At 49.9% G+C, this 20637-nt stretch overlaps 1 protein-coding gene across 1 annotated transcript; it reads right to left on the bottom strand.

Moving 5' to 3' along the window:
• Window positions 1–1037: 1037 nt before the first annotated feature.
• Window positions 1038–13468, bottom strand: DEFB1 (defensin beta 1). The gene is made up of 2 exons (XM_079726794.1): window positions 13341–13468; window positions 1038–1278 (listed from the first exon to the last, which is right to left on the bottom strand). The coding sequence occupies exons 1-2, from the start codon at window positions 13399–13401 to the stop codon at window positions 1130–1132; spliced, it is 210 nt and encodes a 69-aa protein (XP_079582920.1). The 5' UTR covers window positions 13402–13468; the 3' UTR covers window positions 1038–1129.
• Window positions 13469–20637: the final 7169 nt, after the last annotated feature.

Here is a 20637-nt window from a genome sequence, read left to right as displayed (position 1 = left end):
CTTAGCTTTTCCGGAGAAGGGGGAGGCCTGAACGCACCGTAATGAACACTTGCCATGTTCCTGTTACAGAGAATGCCCGAGTAGCGGTTAATGTCCACAGCGTAATGGCATCTCCTCTGCCTTTCCCTCACAAAAGAGGGGTGTGGCGTCTAAATCCATCACTGGGGGATGGAGGCAAATTTTTTTTGGGGGGGGGGCGCTGTGCTGCATGGCTTGCAGGATCTTAGTTCCTTGACCAGGGATTGAACCTGGACCCGGGGCAGTGAAAGCGAGGAGTCCTAACCACTGGACCGCCAGGGAATTCCCCCGAAGTTTTTATAACGTTTGATTTTTATTTGTGCTTGCAATTTATCGAAGTGGAATGTGGAGTTGCTGTTGCCTGACGAAGGAGAGGACAGGAGCACCCGTATCATCAGGAGTCGTAAGAAATTTATTGGACAAAAGGGAAGGCAGCTCCCTCTTCCCCACCAGTGGGTGTCCACAGGCCTAATGGTGCAGAAATGATGAAAGGCAGGGGCGGTGGTCGTAGAGGATGCTTTTCTAAGTGACTTGTAAACGGACCACGTGACTGTGCTGGAGTGAAGCATGGTCACCCGGGAACCCTACTATTAGGCCTACAGGGTGAAATAGGAATAGCTGTATGGTCCCAGCAAAGATTCTCAAATGCTGAGGTCAATCAACCCACAACTCACTGGCCCCGGCCCAGGGAGAAGAAAGGGCCGCGGTTCTGGCCTCTGCAGATGGACAGGCAGCTGAGACCGCTGCGTCAGGGGTGAACTTCTGCTGGGACAGGGGGAGGCCTGAAGCTGCGTCATCTCGTCATCAGGTGTCCTTAGTCTCACGTGGACCCCCTGCATCCCTCATGGGTAGATCTGGTGATGAAACAAAGTGGCAGTGAAACAGGCCACGGCCTAGTCAGCATCCCCCAGTCCCATCCTGGACAGGCTTTGTGGCCCAGCCTGTCTGCCCTTGTGACCTTCATACTTTCTGAACCTCTTCTAAAAGGAGACACAAGACTCATTTTGGTCTGAAGGACGTATGTCTCAAAAAAACCTTCTTTTATTCAAACAACAGTTACAAGTACTTCACTTGGCTTCCGAGTCCCCTGTGCCCACGCTCCAGCCCAGAGTCAGCGGATGCAGCACTTGGCTTTGCCACTGTAACAGGTGCCTTCAATCCTGTTGAAGAGCGGGCAGGGGGAGAAGTTGCAGGTCCCCCCTTTCTTGACACATATGTAGTGGTCGGACCTCTGGCCGAGAGCCGTAAGCAGGTTAACACCTACGAGAAGGGAAAGAAAGCACTTCAGACTCCTGGCTTGCAGCCACAGGGACTTCAGAACACTCGGTGAAAGCAGAACAGACAACCCTTTGCAAAGCACGTCGTAGGGGTCTCCCTTCCAAGAGCTTTGCACTCAGTTGATCTGTGAGTCTGTGCATGAAATAAGGCATCTAAAGAGACCCCTCCGTCCGAGGTCTATGCCCGCTGTGGCCAAACAAAAGCCAGGGATGAACAGCAGGGTTCTGAGTGGGCTTTCTCCTGCCCAGGGAGCTTTGGCATACAGGGAATTCACGTTAGTCCCCACATAGGTATTCGACCACTTTGTATTGTTGCCATCCTTTGTTTCAGAAACGCAGAAGCATCTTTCTAATTCCAGGAGCATTCCTGAGCTTTCCTTTTACTCCTGTGCTGTTTAGTTGCATCATTCCCTCCAGCTTGAATCCCTGCCCACACACCGCCCCCCATCACCGTGTCTGCTGCAATCTGTGAGCCTTTAATGTCAGGTTAAAATTACAGCTACTCTATAAAGCTTTCATTATTTCCCCAGTTGGAATTTATTTTGTCTTCCTCCCCGTCACAGAATCTCATAATTTGAAGACCTCTAGACTCGTCTTCCACTGTATCCAGCAGAAAAAGCTGCCCTCTGATACCCCTGGCAAGCGGCTATCTAGCCATTGTTTTGTGTCTCTGTGTTGCCAGGTGTTATGGCCTGAAACCCCGCCCCCAATGTCCCCGCCCCCCCCAATTCATAGTTGAAGCCCTAAGCCCCCGAGGACCTCAGAATGTGACTGTATTTGGAGATGGGGCCTTTAAAGAGCTGATGGCGGTTAAATGAGGTATATGGGTGATCGCTAATCAATAGTGTCCTTATAAGAGGAGGAAATTTGGACACACAAAGGGACACGAGTGATGTGTGAGCACAGAGAGGAAAGGCCATGTGAGGACAGAAGACGGCCCTCTGTCAGCCGAGGAGAAACCAAACCAACACCTTGATCTTGAACTTCCACCATCCAGAGCTATGAGGAATGAGCGTCTGTTGTTTAAGCCTCCCACACTAGAGCAGGCCTAGGTGACTAATGCAGCGGGCCGTTGTCACCCTGGGAGACAGGCTTCTAATCTCTGCCTGCTGGACACTTGGGTTTCATACTGATGGAAATTGTCCTCTCTGTAACTTCCAGCTACTGCTGCTTTTCCTGCTTTATACAGACAAGTCTAATCACTCTTTCAGAAGGCTGTCCCATTTTCAGTCATTCTGCTGCCTTAAAAGTCTTCTTTTTCTCATTTTTCTCAGTGTCTAGTTTCCAGACACTTCACAACCCTGTTCATTCTCCTCTGGATGTGTTCAGTTCATGGATAGACTTCCTTAAGTTTGAGGCCCGGAATAAACACAAAATACCTTAGATGTGTCCCATCTACCAAGAGCAAAAGAGGCTTCATCTCATTTTGTTCACTACAGAGCTGTGCTGTGCCATGTGCTGGCCACCAGCTACGTGTGGTGATTCATATTTTAATTAATCGAAACTACATCACCCACATTGCAAGTGCTTGATGGCCACATGTGGCTAGTGGTTACTGCACTGGACCATGCAGTGGTAGAATATTTCCATCATCACAGAACATCTCATTGGACTGTGTTGCCATGGATATGGAAGGGCATTGAGAGACATGCTGGTCCCACCGTCCCAGGGAAGCGTCTTAGGCCAAGGCCACTCAATTGCTCACACAAAACACAGTCTCCTGATCTCCAGCCTGTATTCTTTCTATACATTGTATTGATTCCTGCCGATGCTGTTCAAGATTGTTCCAGGTTTTAAAAGCCTCACCACAGTATCGACCTCCAGTAAGGTCATAGTCAACTAGACTCTCTAAATCTCCAGTTCCAGCTTTTGTTGCTCTTCCTTGGAAGATGTCAGAGCTGGAAAGATACTCAGTCCAACCCCTGCTGCGGGATTGAATCCTTCTTTCAGTATGTCCTCCAAGTGATAGTTATTAGGAAGATGGATGAAGCTAATAAATGTGAAAGCCCTTTGAAATCAGAAGGTCCACACTTTCTTTTTCTCGTTGTTGTTGGTATGTGTGTGTGTATTTATACCAACATTCAAATATATGTATATTTAATGTTATATTTACCCTTCCTTTTGTTGGGTAAACAGAGGAGACCCAAATACAACTAACTGTGGCTTTTTACAGCCCAGATGGACCTCAGAGCTCAACTACTTCAACCTCTCTGTGATTCTCTCCCTAGATGAAGAAGCTGAGGTCTGGCGATGCCCCCCAGGGCATGCAGTTAGCCACAGGCAGAGCCAGGACCAGAGGCAAATCCCATGACCCCCACCAGTTCTCACTCCACCTCTCTGCTAGTGAATTACGGTGTCCCCACACTCAGCGGGAACTCATTTCTGGCATTATCTTTGAGGATCTAGTACATTATAGGACCCCAAAGAAATAGCAACATATTCAATGTCAGGGTACTTTGGGTACATTCCTTGTTCTAGAATGAATTTGTGTGATTTTTAGCAAAGCACTCAAACTTTCTGAGCCCCAGCTTCTCAAATTTAAAATTGAGGAGACTAGATTATGTGATCTCATCCATTTCTAAGATTCTGAAGCTGGTCATCTTTCCTTTGGTAGGGAACTAACACGTTTATGGTTGCATTTAATCCTCCAAAGAATGTGTCACTTTTTCCTAACTTACAGACAGGGAAACGGAGGCCCAGGGAGATTAAATGTTCCCATAATCTAATCAGCCAATGATTATATTATCTTAATAGATGCAGAAAGATATTGGAAAAAAATCAACATTGATTCATGATAAAAAAAAAAAAAAGCTCCTAGCAAATAAGAAACTGGAGGAAACTTCCCTAATCTGATAAAGAGTACCTACAGAAGCCTACAACATACAGTACACTTAATGGTCAAGTATTGAAAACATTCCATGAGACTGGCAATCAGACCAACATAACTGCTATTGTCATTACCATTCCACATTGTACTTGAAGTACTGGCCAGGGGGATAAGATAAAAAAAAAAAAAAAAAAGGTACAAGGGTTGGAAAGGAAGAAATAAAATTGTCTCTATTTGCAGACATTATGACTATATGTAGGCAATCCAAAAGGAATGAACAAGCAAATTTAGCAAATTTGCTGAGATCAACATACAAAAAAGAAAAAAGAAAAATTGAATTTTACTTCTGTATATTAGCAACCAACAGAAAAAAGGAAATAAAATTAAAACACCATATAGAAGAACATAAAATATGCCTAGTTATAAATCTAAGAAATTATGTGCAATACCTGTATCTGTAAAGAATACAGTATTTTTTTGAATTTAAAGAGGCCCTAAATTAGTAGAAATACTATGTTTAAGCATTGGAGGATTAATTCTTTTTAAAATGTTAATTTTCCCCAAATTAAGCTGCAGATTTAATGCAATACCATAAAATCCCAAGAGATTCTTTCAGTGAAACTTGATGAGCTGATTCTAAAATGTATATGGAAATTCCAAGGACCAAGAATAGCCAAGATACTCATAGAAAAGAAGGCAGGAGAATTTGTTTTACTGGATTTTGAGACTAATTACAGAGCCACTGTAATTAGACAGTGTGGTGAGGATACAAGGGCAGACAAATACATAAGTAGGACAGCAGAAAGAGATACATGCATATATGGAGAGTTGAAGTAGAACAACAGTGGCTCCGCAGAACAGTGGAGAAAAATGGTCTTCTCAGTGGTTGGTTCTGGGACAATTGGATATTCATAGTGGAAAAAAAAACCCTTTACCCTTAGTTCGGACCATACATGCACACTAAAAACCACTGCCAGATGGTTATAAGCCTAAATGTAAAAGGAAAAACAGTAAGCCCCCAGAAAACAGCACTGAACACTTTCTTCGTGCCTTTGGGGTAAAAAAAGATTTCTTAAGGTACAAAAGCACTAACCCTAAAGGAAAAGATATGACACATTTAACCACATTAAAATAATGTGGAAAACCTCTGCTTAAGGAAAGTTTCCATTAAGAGAGTGAAAAATTAAGGCAAAAGGTAGGAGAAGATATTTCTAATACTTACAACCAACAAAGAGCTTCTATGCAGAATATATAAAGAACTACTACAAATCATTAAGAAAAGACAGATAATCTGATAGAAAATATGGGCAGAAGACAAATAGGTACTTCACAAAATATATCCAAGTGGCCAGTAATTATACACAAAAGTACTCAACTTCTTATTTACCAGGGAAATGCAAATTAAATCGCCAGTGCTATGCCACTTCCCTCACCATATGCCTAAAATTTCAAAATGATTGACATTATCAAGTGTTGACATAGATACGGAAGAACAGGCACTTTCATTCATTAGTTGTAGGAGTGTAAATTGATACATACGCTTTTGGAGAACAGTTTGGCATTATTCATTAAAATTCAGTAGTATAAGCATATGCTACGACCCAGCAATGCCACCACCTCTTGACACGTAGTCAGTTGAGACGTATGCACAAACCAAGCTATATTATTCAGCATGAATGTTAACATGGTAAAACTATAAGAAATATGGGAAGTTATGACCATAAAAGTCAAGTGATGATCGCTTTTGGGGGAAGGAGGGATTTGTGACTGAGAAGCCCGGAGGAGAGCCTCTTAGGTGCTGCCAAGTTCTAGTTCTGGGCTCACATTGTGGTTCCAGGAGTGCTTGTTTTATAATAATTCATCAAATTATACATTTGAGTTTTATGTACTTTTCTGGATACATGTTATACTTTACAATTAAAAATCAAAACAATAAGAGTTGCTTTTGAAAAGGTCTTCCGTGTATTCCTAGCACTGTGGGCCTCCTGTGCTATGTGCTGTGTACACCCTCTCCCATCACTGCCTTGGTCCGTTTCCGTCCACTCCCCGGGCATGCAAGCTCCTCGGATAACTCACAGCCCCACTCTTCTCCTCCCCTCTCGCAGGAATGATAGTACGTCTCTAGACTTGCGCTTATTCCTATCTTGGTCCTTATTCAGCTGGTCTGAGAAATACCATCCACCATATCATGTGGCTGCCTCTGGAGCGCCATGAACCAGAGGAACATGGAGAAGAGGGAACGCGCTTACAGGTAAGAAGGAAGGGTGAGACGGGGTGAAGGGAGCAGACCCGTTAGGAAAGCAGGCTCGTACCCGCTTCTGTGCTTGCAGCGACACGAGAGACTCTCAACCACTACACAGTTATTAGGCCGCTGACAGCTGGACTCTTAATGATCCCACCCAAGTGCAACTACACCACCAACTGGTTTTTTTTTTTTTTTTTTTTTTTTTTTTTTTTTTGCGGTACACAGGCCTCTCACTGCTGTGGCCTCTCCCATTGCGGAGCACAGGCTCCGGACGCACAGGCTCAGCAGCCATGGCTCACGGGCCCAGCTGCTCCGCGGCATGTGGGATCCTCCCGGACCGGGGCACGAACCCGTGTCCCCTGCATCGGCAGGCGGACTCTCAACCACTGCGCCACCAGGGAAGCCTAACACCAACTGTTTTTTAAGTCAACTGTAATAATAGATGTTGGCTGAAGGAAGGGGTGCTGTGATTAAGTAGCAGGAAATTAACTAGAAAACAAGTACCAGTGGGTCAGTCCCAGAAGACAATGAGAGGAAGAATGCTCATGGCCGTGAACACAGGAGAGGCTCGACTGTTGCAGAGTCATCGGGAAATCAGTCTGCCTGAGGGGCATGGGCAGCTGTCAGTGCTGCCGAGATGGGACACAGCCTGTGCAGGTCAGATGGTGGAGGCTCAAGGAGAAGGGCAGGTGGAAAAGTCTATAGAGAAGAAGATACATTGGAAACATGCGGGGATCTTTGGACTCTATATCAAAGAGCCTTTCAGAGAGACAGGAGTGGGGAGCTCTGAGACTGGGAGTGTGGTCCTCAGGCCACGGGCGGTGGACCCTGTTCCCCAGCACTGTCCCCTGAAGTTGGATTGACAGCATACAGTTGGAGGTGCAAGTGAAGTTTTGGAACAATGTCAGAAGGGAAAATTGGGGAGCTTTTGACTAAAATATAAGTTTCTTGTACTAAAAGACCACCAGGCTAAAGCGGAGTGAAGTGCCGAAATGACAAGGGTTTTGGAGAAGAAGAGGCCTGAGCTCCACCCCTGCCGGGACCCCTACCCCCTGCCCTGGAGGACTGCACTGCATACACAGCAGAAAAGCACAGGCATGGAGAAAGTCAGGAGCCAGAACAGGGTTGACGGGACCCATGGATCTGAGATGTGCGAGGAGCAGACACAGACACAGGTCTGCAGGAACTAAAGAGTGCCCAGATTTGCCAGCGCTGGCCGTGGAGTCCCACACCTGTGGTGACGCATAAAGGGACTTGTCCGTGGGAAGCGACGTGAGACTGGTCGTCTCGGAATGTGGGCCTGGGCAAGTCAGCTGGGCTCTTTCCCAAGTCAGGACAGGGTGGCTGGTGGGCAGTGTGCCAGGGGAAGGGCTGCCCACGAGTGAGTGGGTTCCCTCCCACTGGGGACATTAAACTAGAGGCTGGCTTCCCGGGTGGCACAGTGGTTGAGAGTCCACCTGCCGATGCGGGGGACACGGGTTCGTGCCCCGGTCTGGGAGGATCCCACATGCCGTGGAGCGGCTGGGCCCGTGCGCCATGACCGCTGAGCCTGCGCATCCGGAGCCTGTGCTCTGCGATGGGAGAGGCCACAGCAGTGAGAGGCCCGCGTACCGCAAAAAAAAAAAAAAAAAAAAAAAAAAAAAAACTAGAGGCTGCTTGTCCACTTAGGAGACGTGCTGGTGGCTCAGGCGGTCAGTGGAGGCCAGAGAGGGTCGGACTTCACCTCTGTGGATCTTTTCAAGCTATCTGGGGAAGACATCAAATATATACAAGCCACTCCTGCAAAACAAATAACAGCCCTCCAAGCCAAATGAAAACTCAGGGGCCCTCTTCCACAGACGGGTCACCCATGACGTCCCTGTTCCTAGAAACGCTTGCTGGCCACTGATAAGCAACAGAGCCTCCTATTAAGGTCATGAAAGCTTTAAGTCACTTCCATCTAGATTATCCTTACGATAAATCGATTTGCTGGTGACATATCCAGAGGTCTTTGGGAAGTGTGGGAAAAGAATATAGGAGTTCGAGTCAGAGCTGAATTCGAGTCCTTGGTATTCGCGAGCTGAGTATTTGAAAAGTCAGCCTCTCTGAGATTCTCTGCAAAACCATCTCTAACGTGGGGATAAGAGTCGTCCCTGGGCTTTCCTGGTGGTGCCGTGGTTGAGAGTCCGCCTGCCGATGCAGGGGACACGGGTTCGTGCCCCGGTCCGGGAAGATCCCACGTGCCGCGGAGCGGCTGGACCCGTGAGCCATGGCCACTGAGCCTGCGCGTCCGGAGCCTGTGCTCCGCAACGGGAGAGGCCAAGACAGTGAGAGGCCCGCATACCGCAAAAAAAAAAAAAAAAAAAGAGTCGTCCCTGCATGCCAGATGCAGATGCTGGGGACACTTAGTGACATGTTTTTGGAGTTGCTCGTGGCACTATGCAGTGCCATAGCCGGTGCCGTGTGACCGGCATTTCTGAGGATGACTGTTTCCCCCGCATTGCTAGTCGGGTGCCTCTGTCAGGTCTGCTTCGTAGGAATCAGGGGCTTGTGTCTGAGGCCCCAGGGAGCGTGTTTTGCTGGACGGGATCCGAGGCCATAGCAGGCACATTCCTGGTGCTGTTGCCAGAGTTCTGAGAGGTGGAAGGAATTCGGGCCAGCAGGTCAGGGTGAGGCTTAGAGTGAGACACTCAGGTGTGAGCAAGGCCAGGTGGAGATCCAGGGTCACAGGACATTGGGCTGGGACTTGTTTTGCCTCATCCGTCACTTTAAAGGTGAGGAAACAGAGGTGCAGACTCCCGGGAATGCACGTGGTATCCGTGTCCGGAGGGAAGGGAAAGACGGGGACTGAGGATTGGGCCGTGACTCTATCAGCGGCATTAAGTTTGGTTCACGTGCTGATCACCCGGCAAAAGCGCAGCTGTGGGCCCTGTTTACAGGAAGAACGTCCTCGCCGTCCCCTTGTATCTACTTTCCTCTCCTCTAATCAACCTCCATGTGGCAGCAAACCAGTCTCTTATTTATTTATTTGTTTGTTTGTTTTTGGCTGCGTTGGGTCTTCATTGCTGCACGCGGGCTTTCTCTAGTTGCGGCGAGCGGGGGCTACTCTTCATTGCGGTGCGCAGGCTTCTCATTGCGGTGGCTTCGCTTGTTGCGGAGCACGGGCTCTAGGTGCACGGGCTCAGTAGCTGTGGCATGCAGGCTCAGTAGTTGTGGCTTGTGGGCTCTAGAGCGCAGGCTCAGTAGTTGTGGCGCACGGGCTCTAGAGCGCAGACTCAGTAGCTGTGGCTCGTGGGCTCTGGAGCGCAGGCTCAGTAGCTGTGGCTCGCGGGCTTAGTTGCTCCTTGGCATGTGGGATCTTCCCGGACCAGAGCTCAAACCCGTATCCCCTGCATTGGCAGGCGGATTCTTAACCACTGCGCCACCAGGGAAGCCCAGCAAACCGGTCTCTTAAAGAAGCCGTTTCTGATTCTGTCACTCGTGGGTTTAAAACCCCCTGGGGCTCACTCGCACCCAGATGCGTTTCCTGCTGCCTCAGGCCTCACTGGATCTTCCCCCGCGTCACCGTCCTGGCTCCTCTCTGCTCCCTGGCACGCTCTGTGCCTTGAGCGGCCTGCAGTGTTGGAGCTGACGGCCTGTGAGTCCCTGCTCTCCTACCAGTCATGTGACTTCATTATTGTTATTTACCCAGAAAATGGGGATAACGATTCTTCCTGCCCCAGGGGGGCACTGGGAGGACTAAACTAAAAGCGAGAGCTATGGTTTTTTATTTCTCTTCATCTCTAGGCTTTCACACCAGCTATCCTTTCCGTCTGGTTTGTCCTTGACTTCTCTCCTTTCCCTGGTTTAGTTAATTCAGGGCTGCAAATCCAGCTGCCCACTGCAGCCAGGCGGGTAACACAAATCTGTGAAGTGGGCTGAGGTGAGGCATTAGGGACCGGTGGGGTCTGCAGCGACATGGGGAGGGTGTCCCATCTGGAGGCACAGCCGCTGTTTAGTTGCAGCTCACTGTTGCCGTGTAGGAATGTTGCCACATCTTTTGTGTTTTTAAGAGAAGATAACACATACACACTGCTGTATTTAAACTGGATAACCAACAAGGACCTACTCTGTAGTACAGGGAACTCTGCTCAATATTATGTAACAACCTAAATGGGAAAAGAATTTGAACGAGAATAGATACATGTAGATGTATAACTGAATCACCTTGCTGTACACCTGAAACTAACACAACATTGTTAATCAACTATATTCCAATATAAAATAAAAAGTTTTAAAACTTTTTTAAATTTAAAAAAAGAGAAGATAAAAATCAGATTTTCTTTTTTGGTGGCATATCCTGACTTTTAAATGTTGGGAGGAAATTAAAAGAAATATTTTTTTGAAAATATCATGAACACCAAAATGACTTCCAATTTTCCATCCCTTAGCTTCCTCAAGACCAGCTCAACTCTCACTGTCATGTGTTCCCCTAGCATCCTGCCCTTAACAGCATTTCACAACACGGTTGCCATTAGTTAAGTAATTATGTAATCGGTTTTCTTATCCCGCTCTGTTTCTGGAATGTGTAGAGATGAGACCCAGGGCTGTGTTTCCTGGCGCATCCCCTGTTCCTGGGCAGCACCTGCCCACAGCAGCTCTTAACCAAACACTCCTTGAATCAGTGAGGGAACAACGTCAAAATGTCTTGATTTCTCAACACCTCGGCTGGGGTCCCATACAGCTGATGCAGGGACCTGGGTCACCTTGTCATTGTGACAGCATTCTGCATTCACAGAAAGACCATTTGAATAAGATACAAGTGGGCAACCCGTTTTTTGTTTTGTTTTGTTTTTTTTCTGACAGAGATGAAAACTGCTAAAGAGAACATCAAGTCTTAGGATCTCCTGCAGTGACCACAGAACACTGGTTGCCCCGGGTCACGTGGGCCTCGATTTCCCCACCTGTGAAATGACCAGGGCTAAGGGCTCTTCCAGAAAAGGAGTGAACTGACCCAGGCGGGGGCTCAGGGTTGCTGAGCAGCCCCTGCTCCCTCCCTGCAGTAACCCCGCAACTGTGCATCCATCGGGGCGGCCCACGGGCAGGGTGGGTACGGCAGGGGCAGCTGCAGCAGCTGTGACAACCCCTGCACAGCAGTGAGGGCGCAGTGACCAGAACCGCAACTGGTGCCTGAGGGTAAAGCTGAGAGGAGGTGAGAGCTGCCTGTGCTGTGGCCCCGGGGACACAGGCTGGGGGCACCTGTGTGTTCCAACGCGGAAGACACTTGGGGCTCTTCCTCCCCACCCAGATAACAACACCCAGACAGCACGACATCCCCCAGAAAACACTTGTGTCGAGTTTGCCCTGGCCTGTGGCCCTCTTTTAAGATGCAAACGTCTTGGGACAGTAGAGGCACCACAGAGGTGGTGCTTGCCCTGCAAGGACCTCGGCCGCTCGCGGCCTCCCAGCTCCAGCTGGGAGGTGGAGGGTGCTGCTCTTGCCCTTCTGGAAGATGAGCTGGGGTCAGCAACTGGTCCTGAGGGTCCCGGTCCCCATCCTGAGAATCCATTCGCTGACAGTTCTGTCCAGACAGGGCCTGCCTGTCATCAGAGGACAGCATCTTAGCTGACCCCACATGCACTAAGTGCTGCACGATGTTAGTTGATATTTCATGAGTGATTAGTAAGTTTAGCTGCTCCTGCATATACCCTTGGAAACACTTTCATTTTCTATACTCTGCATGAAATGCTCATCATATTTACATGTCATAGACTGAAAAGAACTCTTCACGTTAACAGAGTGACTTTCAAACATTTTGAGTGTGACCTGAGCTGCAGTAAGAGATTTTGCACGGCTACTCAGTACGAACACACGTGCAGCGAGATGAGTGTGATAAAACAGCAGAGGCGCTGACTGCGTGGCATGCACTGGTATTTTCTATTCCTTTGAGAAAACAAGGTTGCAACTCACTAAATTAATTTCTCCACCTCTCTTATGCATTCCAACTGGAAACCTTAAAACTCTGCATTGGAATACCTCTGAACCCAGTTGTCCGAGGGGAACACTGAGGCAACCCTGGAGCAAATTAGGCACGTCTGCACACTAAAGTGATGGCCTGGAGAAAAGCACAAGTGGGTCTTTCAGAGCATTCCAGAGCTCTAACACTTTTAGAGCCACCTGCCACAGCGCACTCAATTTGCAGATGTGGAAACTAAAACCCAGAATGTGTGTCTTGCTCAAGATCACTTAGTGAGTGAGCGACGGGGCTGGGATAAGATGTATCCCCGATTCTGCCAGAAGAGTCTCACCTTCTCTTACGTCAGGGGCACTGCTGCCTCGACCCAGGGGAGCTGGGCCTGACACAGAGTTCCCCTGCTCTGCACTGGGGAATGGCCCACCCTGGAGGATGTGGACGCATTTCTCAAGGAAGGTGGATCTCTGACTGCCTGCACGCAGGTGAGTCAGGGATTCCAGCTGAGCTGGTCTTGTGGGCGGGGCGGGAGGCATCTGCTTGCAGCAGGGCACCTGGGAGAACCCACCCCGGGACCTGGAGAGAGATGGGGTGGCAGCCTGCACCTCTCCTCTGGCTCAGACCCTGACCTCTCAGGATGAGGAGCCATTCTGCAGATGGAATAGGTGACCCCTTCCCCATAGGATACTTTCAGGATGCCCGAGACAAAGACAGGGCTGGGAGGGGCTGGGAGCTGCCTGGCGCTGGCCTCACATCCCTGCCAAGTGCAGAGGGAAGGGAGCCCTAAGGGACAGACAGAGAGACGGAAGTCTGGCCCTCCTGCAGCTCAGCTGCCCTCAGGCACCTGGGAGAATCAGCCTGGGGATGATCCAGGCAGGCGCGCTTGCCCCTAGCTGCCGGGATGGCCCAGACCCTGCCCCCAGCAGGCCGCTCAGCCTCGAGGATGCCTTCCTGCTGCTCTGTCCTGGGGACACACAGGCCACTGTCCTTAGACTCAGCCCCAAGTCGCCCCGGGGCGGGCGCTGCTGCAGGTCCCCAGCTCACCTGTGGCCATCTGCGAAAAGAGGAGGCTGAGAGTCAGCAGCAGTAGGTAGAGGACCCTCATGGTGGTGGCAGGTGGCCTGGGTCCCCGGGGAAGGCAGAGGCTCCTTGGAGGCTGAGCTCTCAGAGGCTTCCAGCGGCTGCAGTGTCACTGTATTTATAGCGCTAGAGGATTGCACAATCACACAGACTGATCTGAAGGGTGGTGTCGCAATCCCCAGAGTGAAATTCTAAGAAATAACCCTTCACGGCAAGCCCTGAGTCAGCCGGGAGTCACGTGGACATACTTTTCTCTGTCTGGCTGCAGCTGGACCCAGCTCTCGGCCTGCAGGTGTGGAGGCAGTCCTCCGGTTCTGTTTTGAGTCTCAGCTGGGCAGTTCAGCTGGCGTTCCCAGAACAGGAGCTCCTGCTAGAACCCCTCTCGCTGGCATGGCGCAGGGAGCCCCGAGAGGCGGCCCCAGGGAGGCACTGAGCCTGGTGGCTGCCCGGCTGCCATCCGGTGTCAGGCCCTGTAGCTGATGAGACCCCAGACTTCACCCTCTTCCCTTATAAAAGCCGAGCCCATTCTTTTAACCTTTAGGGATGGAATTTTCATCAGGCCCAAGGTTGACTAATACTAGCCTTTTGAGCTTCTGGATTTTTTAAAATTAAGATATCTCTGAAATCCTTTTTAATCTATGGGCCTCTTTTATCACTGAAATTTATTTTTTTTATCAAGACAATTGTTTTAGAGCAGTTTTAAGTGCACAGCAAAATTGAGGGGATGGTACAGAGAGGTCCCATATACCCCCAGCCCTGCCCATGCACAGACTCCCCTGCTATCTACAGCCCTCACCAGATGGTACGTGTGTTACAGTAATGAACCTCCACTGACACGTCATTGTCACCCAAAGTCTGGAGTTGACATTCGGGTTCACTCTTGGTGTTACACATCCTATGGGTTTGGACAAATGGATAGTGACATGTAGCCATCATTATAGCATCATCCAGAATAGCGTCACTGGCCTAAAAATCCTCTGCGCTGTCTATTCATTCCTCCCCTGTGTGCTCAACTGCTGACAACCACTGATCCTTTTACTGTCTCTACTGTTTTGCCTTTTCCAGAACATCATATAGTTGGAATCACACAGTATGTAGCCTTTTCAGATTGGCTTCCTTCCCATAAAAATATGCATTTAAGTTTCCTCAAGGTCTTTTCATGGCTTGATAACTCGTTTCTTTTAATATTCCATTGTAGATGTAATATAGTTTATTTATCAGGTCACCTACTTAGGGACATCTTGGTGGCTTCCAAGTTTGGGCAGTTATGAATACAGCTGTTATAAACATTTGTGTGCAAGTTTTTGTCTGGGGATAAGTTTTCAGTTCCTTTGGATAAATGCCAAGGAGTGCGATGGCTAGATCATATGGTAAGGGTATGTTTAGTTTTATAAGAAACTGTCTGTCTTTCAAAGTGGCTGGACCATTTTGCATTCTCACCAGCAGCGAATGAGAGTTCCTGTTGCTCCACATCCTCACTGTCATTTGGTGTTGTCTGTGGTCTGTACCTTGGCCATTCAAAAAGATGTGTAGTGGGATCTCATTGTTCTAATCTGCATTTCCCTGATGACGTATGAAATGGAGCATCTTTTCATATCCAGCCTTTCTTTTTCCCAAGAAATGTGTTCCCAGGAAGCTTTCAACTGTGGCTTCCCAGAAGGCGAATCCCTAACATGGCCCCGTGGAGTCAGGAGGCCTGGGGTCCAGACTGGGCTGAGTCTCCCTGAGCCGCCTGGATTGAAACTTATTCTTTCAACTGTCAAACTGGGATGTTTTGTTAGCTGATCTCTAAGCAGCTCTCAAGGTCTCATCAATTCTAAAGGTTTAAAAAATATTTTATTTAACGTTAATTTTCATTGTAATTCTGTCGGCCACTTGCCTAATGTCTCTGTCAGGGTTCTTATTTGCAGGCACAAGAAGCAGCTCTGGCTGACTGAGCAAGAGAGGAGTTTGTTAAGAGGATATAGGGTAGCTCACAGAATCACTGGGTGCCTGAAGAGCCTGGCTTATAAGCTCTGCTTCCAGAAACAGTGTCCAACCTCCTCCAAGGGACTGGTCCGAGGAGGACCCCGTGCTGAAGCCACTGCGCGTGAGACATAGGGGCTTGACTTTGCGGGGGCTGCTGCCGCGAGCAGAGCGCCATCTGTACCACAACGCCACGCGCCTTGCGGACACTTCCACTGCACCCCTACCAGTGAAAGACAGAGACAGAGGGAGGGAGGGAGGCCGGGGGGAGAGAAACAGAGAGAGACAGAGAAAGAAAGAAAAGGAAAGAGAAAAAGAGAGATCAAGGCAGAGAGAAATAGAGAAAATAGAGGGAACTAAAAAGAGAGAGAAATAACGAGATAAGAAAGACAGAGGCAGAGAAATAAAATGAGAGAAATAAAGAAATAGAGAAGCACACGTACAGAGACAGAAGGAAGCACAGGATCAGGTCTCCTCTTCCCCGCCCTTTTCACCTTGAGCCCCACCTTTGACCCCACTGTGCCGCCCGCCTGGGTCTGAGTCCCACTTGCCGGGTCTTGTCGGCAGAACCTTGGTCATAGACCCAGCTGCAAGAGAGCCTGGGAAAGCAAGAATGTGGCATATTCAGCCTCTTCGGAGGGTCGCTTCAGCCTCCTGCTAAGCTCCGACAGTGAGGAATTCCCCAAACGCTCAGAGGGGTGAAGAAGTCGCGTGGACAAAAGAAATGCAAGAGTTCATCACATTCAAACTCATTCATTCTTTCATTCACTGATTCAAGTGTATGTATTCGGTTCCCATTACGTACCAGGCGATCTTTAGGGGCTTGGGGTGCGGTGAGGAACAAGCTTTCTAGTGGTTTCCTGCAAAAGTCTAGCTGGGGAGACAGATGAGGGAACAGACGGTTGTCATGACGCTTGATAGGTGCTCTGATGGGTGGCATGTGGGGACCACGGGCCAAGGCCAGTATCTGAGGCGGTGTATGTGAGTTTAGGCTTTTAGTGTCATTTGAACGGTTTTGGTTTTCTCCTTAAGCAGTAGGGAGGCCATGGACGATCTGAATCAGAGGAAACACATGAACCAGTGGCTGGTTTAGAAAGCGTCTCAGGGAAGTGTGGAAGTGGATGGAGAGGGGCAAGATTGGACTCGGCAAGACAAGGGAAGAGCTGGTGGAGGGTCTTAGCTAAGGTCGTGAAGGGGAGATGAAAGGACACATGGATTCAAGGGACGTTAAGAAGCACAAGTCCACCAGACACAGAAGGAGACAGAATGAGGGAGACTTCTGGCTCGGTGTAGGTAAAAGGTGATGTCACTGACCGAGGCCGGATAAACAGGAAGAGGAAGTGATTCAGGGAAATGATGGAGAATTGCATATACATTTGCGCTGAAAGTGTGTCTCACATTGGGTTTCGCCTAGAAGAAGAGTGTGAGGCAAGAGTTTGAGTGAACGTGGAGAGTTGGGAGACGTGAAGAATAAGGTGAGGGGAGAGATGGTGTGAAGACGAGGAAGCAGAAGTGTGTTATTAAGGCCACCATTGACTACAGGAGCTGAATTCCACAGGGACTCTTGCAAACAGGCCAAAAGGCAATCCCCAGGATCACCCAGGCCAGGGGGCGAGAGAGTTGGAGTATTTGTACCCCCAATGCCTCTTACTCAGTGGTGAAAACTGCTCTTAGCGGGATGCTAATTCCGAGGCATCGTGACCCCAATGTTCGGAAGGTAAGGGGCGAGCTGCCTGGGGCCGAGAGGCAGGGGCTGGCTTTTGGAAGGCAGTGATTTGCGTGGAGTCCGGGGGAACAGGAGCCCCAGAAGGGTCTGCTGCTACGAGATGCGCGGGTATCCGCATGGGGGTCTTGCTGGCATCACATCTATGGGCTTGGCTTTCTGCGGACAGAGTCGGAAGGTACACCTGGCTTCTGAACTTATCAGCTTCTGTGGGGCGGTTGAAGCCTTGGTAGTGAATGAAATCCCTAGGACAATAACGTTTTTTAAAAATCCCAGAGAACACTGACTTTCGAGGAAGGAGGGGAGAAGACCATGGGCGAGGCGGGAGCAGTCAGGGGAGGGAACGTCTTTAGGGGAGGGAGGAGCAGCCTCTGTCAGGTGCAGAAAACTTCTCATGCAAAAAAGCGCGTGCTTCTCTGTTTCCACTCCGGCTCTGGGTTCGTCCTTTACGGCTGGCACCTGAGGACTTCATCTCCACTCTTTCACTCTTGGTCCTGTCCTAACGTTTGCTTTAGGTATTTTCCACAGTCCTTCTATGCGGTTAGGACGGCGTGTCTGGGTGGCAGGTCTGCGTGGCTGCGTCCCCGCGTCCAGCAGCGGCCGGAAGCTCCGGCGGCCGGGTCCAAAGCGGATGTGATGAGGGGACGCCGCTCCAGGGAGCCTGAGGTCAGGGGACGGGGCCGCCCAGGCTGCAAAGGAGCAACAAGAAAAGTGAACGTTCTGTGTATTTGAAGGGGATGAGACGTCTCAGCCACAGAATAAGGCGGAAACCTGGGCCCTTGGCTGTGTATTTGGGGGTGTGCTGGGGGCGGGGCATGTGGTCGAATGGGGGTGTAGGAGGCTGGATTAAAGGGCTGGGGGGGTGTACAGCACAGAGTCTGTGTTTGCACGCGAGCCTCTAACCTTCGGTCTCCCTGTTCTCATCAGCATCAGGAAGCTCCAGGCTTCCACGTTCGAGATCACGGTTCCTGGGGAGGCCCGGCCCTCCTCGTTTCCGTGCCTGCTGTTCTCCGTGCAGAGCCGGCTGGGCCCGGCACACACCGGCCGGGACAGCCTCTTGGCTCGAGTTGCCCTGTTTGTGAAGTAGGGAGATTCAGACAGCGCCCCTCAGGTCAGGGCAGCTGGCGTTTGTGGTGTTTACACAGGTCGGTGGAGGGTTTGGCAGTGACCTTGCGTTGCGTCGAGCTCGTGAGAATAAGAACAGCTACATTCTGACGGCTCATGGGAGCCAGGCCAGTCCACATGCCCTGTGCGAATATTTAACTTGGATCACTCCTTATCAGAGTCACACCTGATTGCATTTCAACAATATTTATGACATAACAACAACTCCTGAGCACAGCAGGAGTGAAGAACGTGCTTTGCTCTTGGGGGGCTGGTCGCTCCTGTGGGTGAGCCATGCCCGTGTCCCCTGCCATCTCCTCTGAGAAGCCCTCCCTGCCCTCTGCCCCTTGTCCTAAAAGCGGCTGGTCCTTCTGAGCTGCCCCATCGCACCTTCCTTCCCTGTCACAGTGACTGTCATGTCCTCTGCATGCTTGCTGTGAGGTTTGAGGGAGGGGCGGATTGGGGATCCCCATCATCTCCACCCCCCAGGCTCTGGTGTCCGGCATAGATAACCAGTCGCTGGAGGGAAACGAATGAAACGAGTGCTGCTATGGACTGAAAGGTGTCCCCCAGAATTCCTGTGCTGAGGCCCTGTATTTGGAGATGGGGCCTTTAAGGGGGAAATTAAGGTTAAATGAAGTCACAAGGCCTGATCCCGTAGGACGGGTGGTCTTACAAGAAGGGAAGAGCACCGTCTGTCTCTCTGCCACATGAGCACACGGGGAGAAGGCAGCCTCCAGAACTGTGAGACGTAAGCTTCTGTTGTTCAAGCACCCAGCCTGTGTGTTTTGTTACAGCAGCCATAGCTGACGGACACAAGTGTCCGCACTTTGGTTAGGCCTTCGTTTCCTAGGACCTCACTCCTGGCACCACCCCAACCTCCCGGCACCCGGATGATGTTCCCTCTCTAAACGTCACAGCCCGCATTTGTTTGCATCCTAATAGCGTGCCAGGATTTCAATCTAAGATGGAACCAGAGTCTATAAAACAGAAAAGCTCATGCATGTGCCCTCAGAGAAAGGAAACTTAAGGACTGAGAAACAGAGCTCCCGTAAATGCCCCGTTTACAGAAAAGTGACGGTACTGGAGCAGGGACTTGGTCAAGGGCTGCCTCATATCAGCCTTGGAAAGTTTGCTTATGCTTTCTGGAGGTCTGAAAAAGAAATGACCTGGGTTGGGCTGAATTGAGCTTTGTTTGCCTGCCTGGACTGGTTTTGTCTGCTCAGGGGACTTTCAGGACTGGTCCCTTTTTTTAAAATTGTTTTTATTTTAATAGACGCTAACTGACTCTCCCCTGTTTATATTTCCTGCCCATAAATACAGCCTGTTCCACAGCTCTAACTGACTCGCTTATGGCTTGCTACAGTTCATGTGTCCTGAATTGTAATTCCTCTGCTATTCCCTAGTAAACTCATCTTTTTGACAATTTTGAGCTTGCCTCGGTTTATCTCTTTTTTTTTCCTGTATGCGGGCCTCTCACTGTTGTGGCCTCTCCCGTTGCGAAGCACAGGCTCTGGACGTGCAGGCTCAGTGGCCATGGCTCACGGGCCCAGCCGCTTCGCGGCATGTGGGATCCTCCTGGACCGGGGCACGAACCTGCGTCCCCTGCATCGGCAGGCGGACTCTCAACCACTGCGCCATGAGGGAAGCCCGGTTTACCTCTTTTTGTGGGTCCATGATAGCTATTTTCATATTGTTCTACTGTGTCTGAAAACAGACTCAAGTTCTCGGTTTACAGTTTGGAGCCACCTCTGAAGGGCCTGCATGCCTTACTGCTTCTGTGGCAAGGCGATCATCAACACACTTTACCATAAAAGGCACATGTCAGGCTCTTTTCAGGGAGAAGCTTGAGATTTAAGCACGTTTGTGTGGGGTAAAAGAAAAAGAAAATCTATGTGTGTGTGTGTGCACATTCACATATGTAAATGCGGGGGAAAACGTCCAGAGCCTAAAAAGAAAATCACCAAACGTTACCAGTATTTGCTTCTGGGAAAGGGAAGGGGGTTTGGAGGACCAGGCGGGGAAGAAATCCTACCTGACTTCCGGCTGTACATTTTCATTCTGATTACTCCACTGATGGATGTCACGTTTTGTTTTGAGGCCGCATGTGGCCCAGAATTTCCAGCACTTCCCCCTGTTCTCTAGCTGGCAGCTGACCTTGATTACAGCTGGCAGGGTCGCGTCCTTGGCTGGCTGGTCTCTAGGACACGTCTTCTCGCAGGCCGTGTGGCCTGCCGCTTCCCAGAGGCAGGAGCTGCTTGTGTCAGGTGTAGATCACACCTTCGGAGCATGAGACCCGGTTGGGGGCGGTGGGACAGGGGCGTGATGGCAGCACCTGCCTTGAGCCCTACCTGCTGAAGATCGAACCCGACTCTGTGGGGCTGAGCTCGTTTCAGGCCCAACTTGGGGACCCTTCTGGAGTCGGTCTCAGCTGTGGATGCTAGAGCTGGCTAGCCTGACGGGCAGAGC

Source organism: Hyperoodon ampullatus (assembly GCF_949752795.1).
Source record: "Hyperoodon ampullatus genome assembly, chromosome: 20".
NCBI lineage: Eukaryota > Metazoa > Chordata > Mammalia > Artiodactyla > Ziphiidae > Hyperoodon > Hyperoodon ampullatus.
Note: the sequence above shows the minus strand (reverse complement) of the source record. Positions and strands in the feature narration are given on the sequence as shown.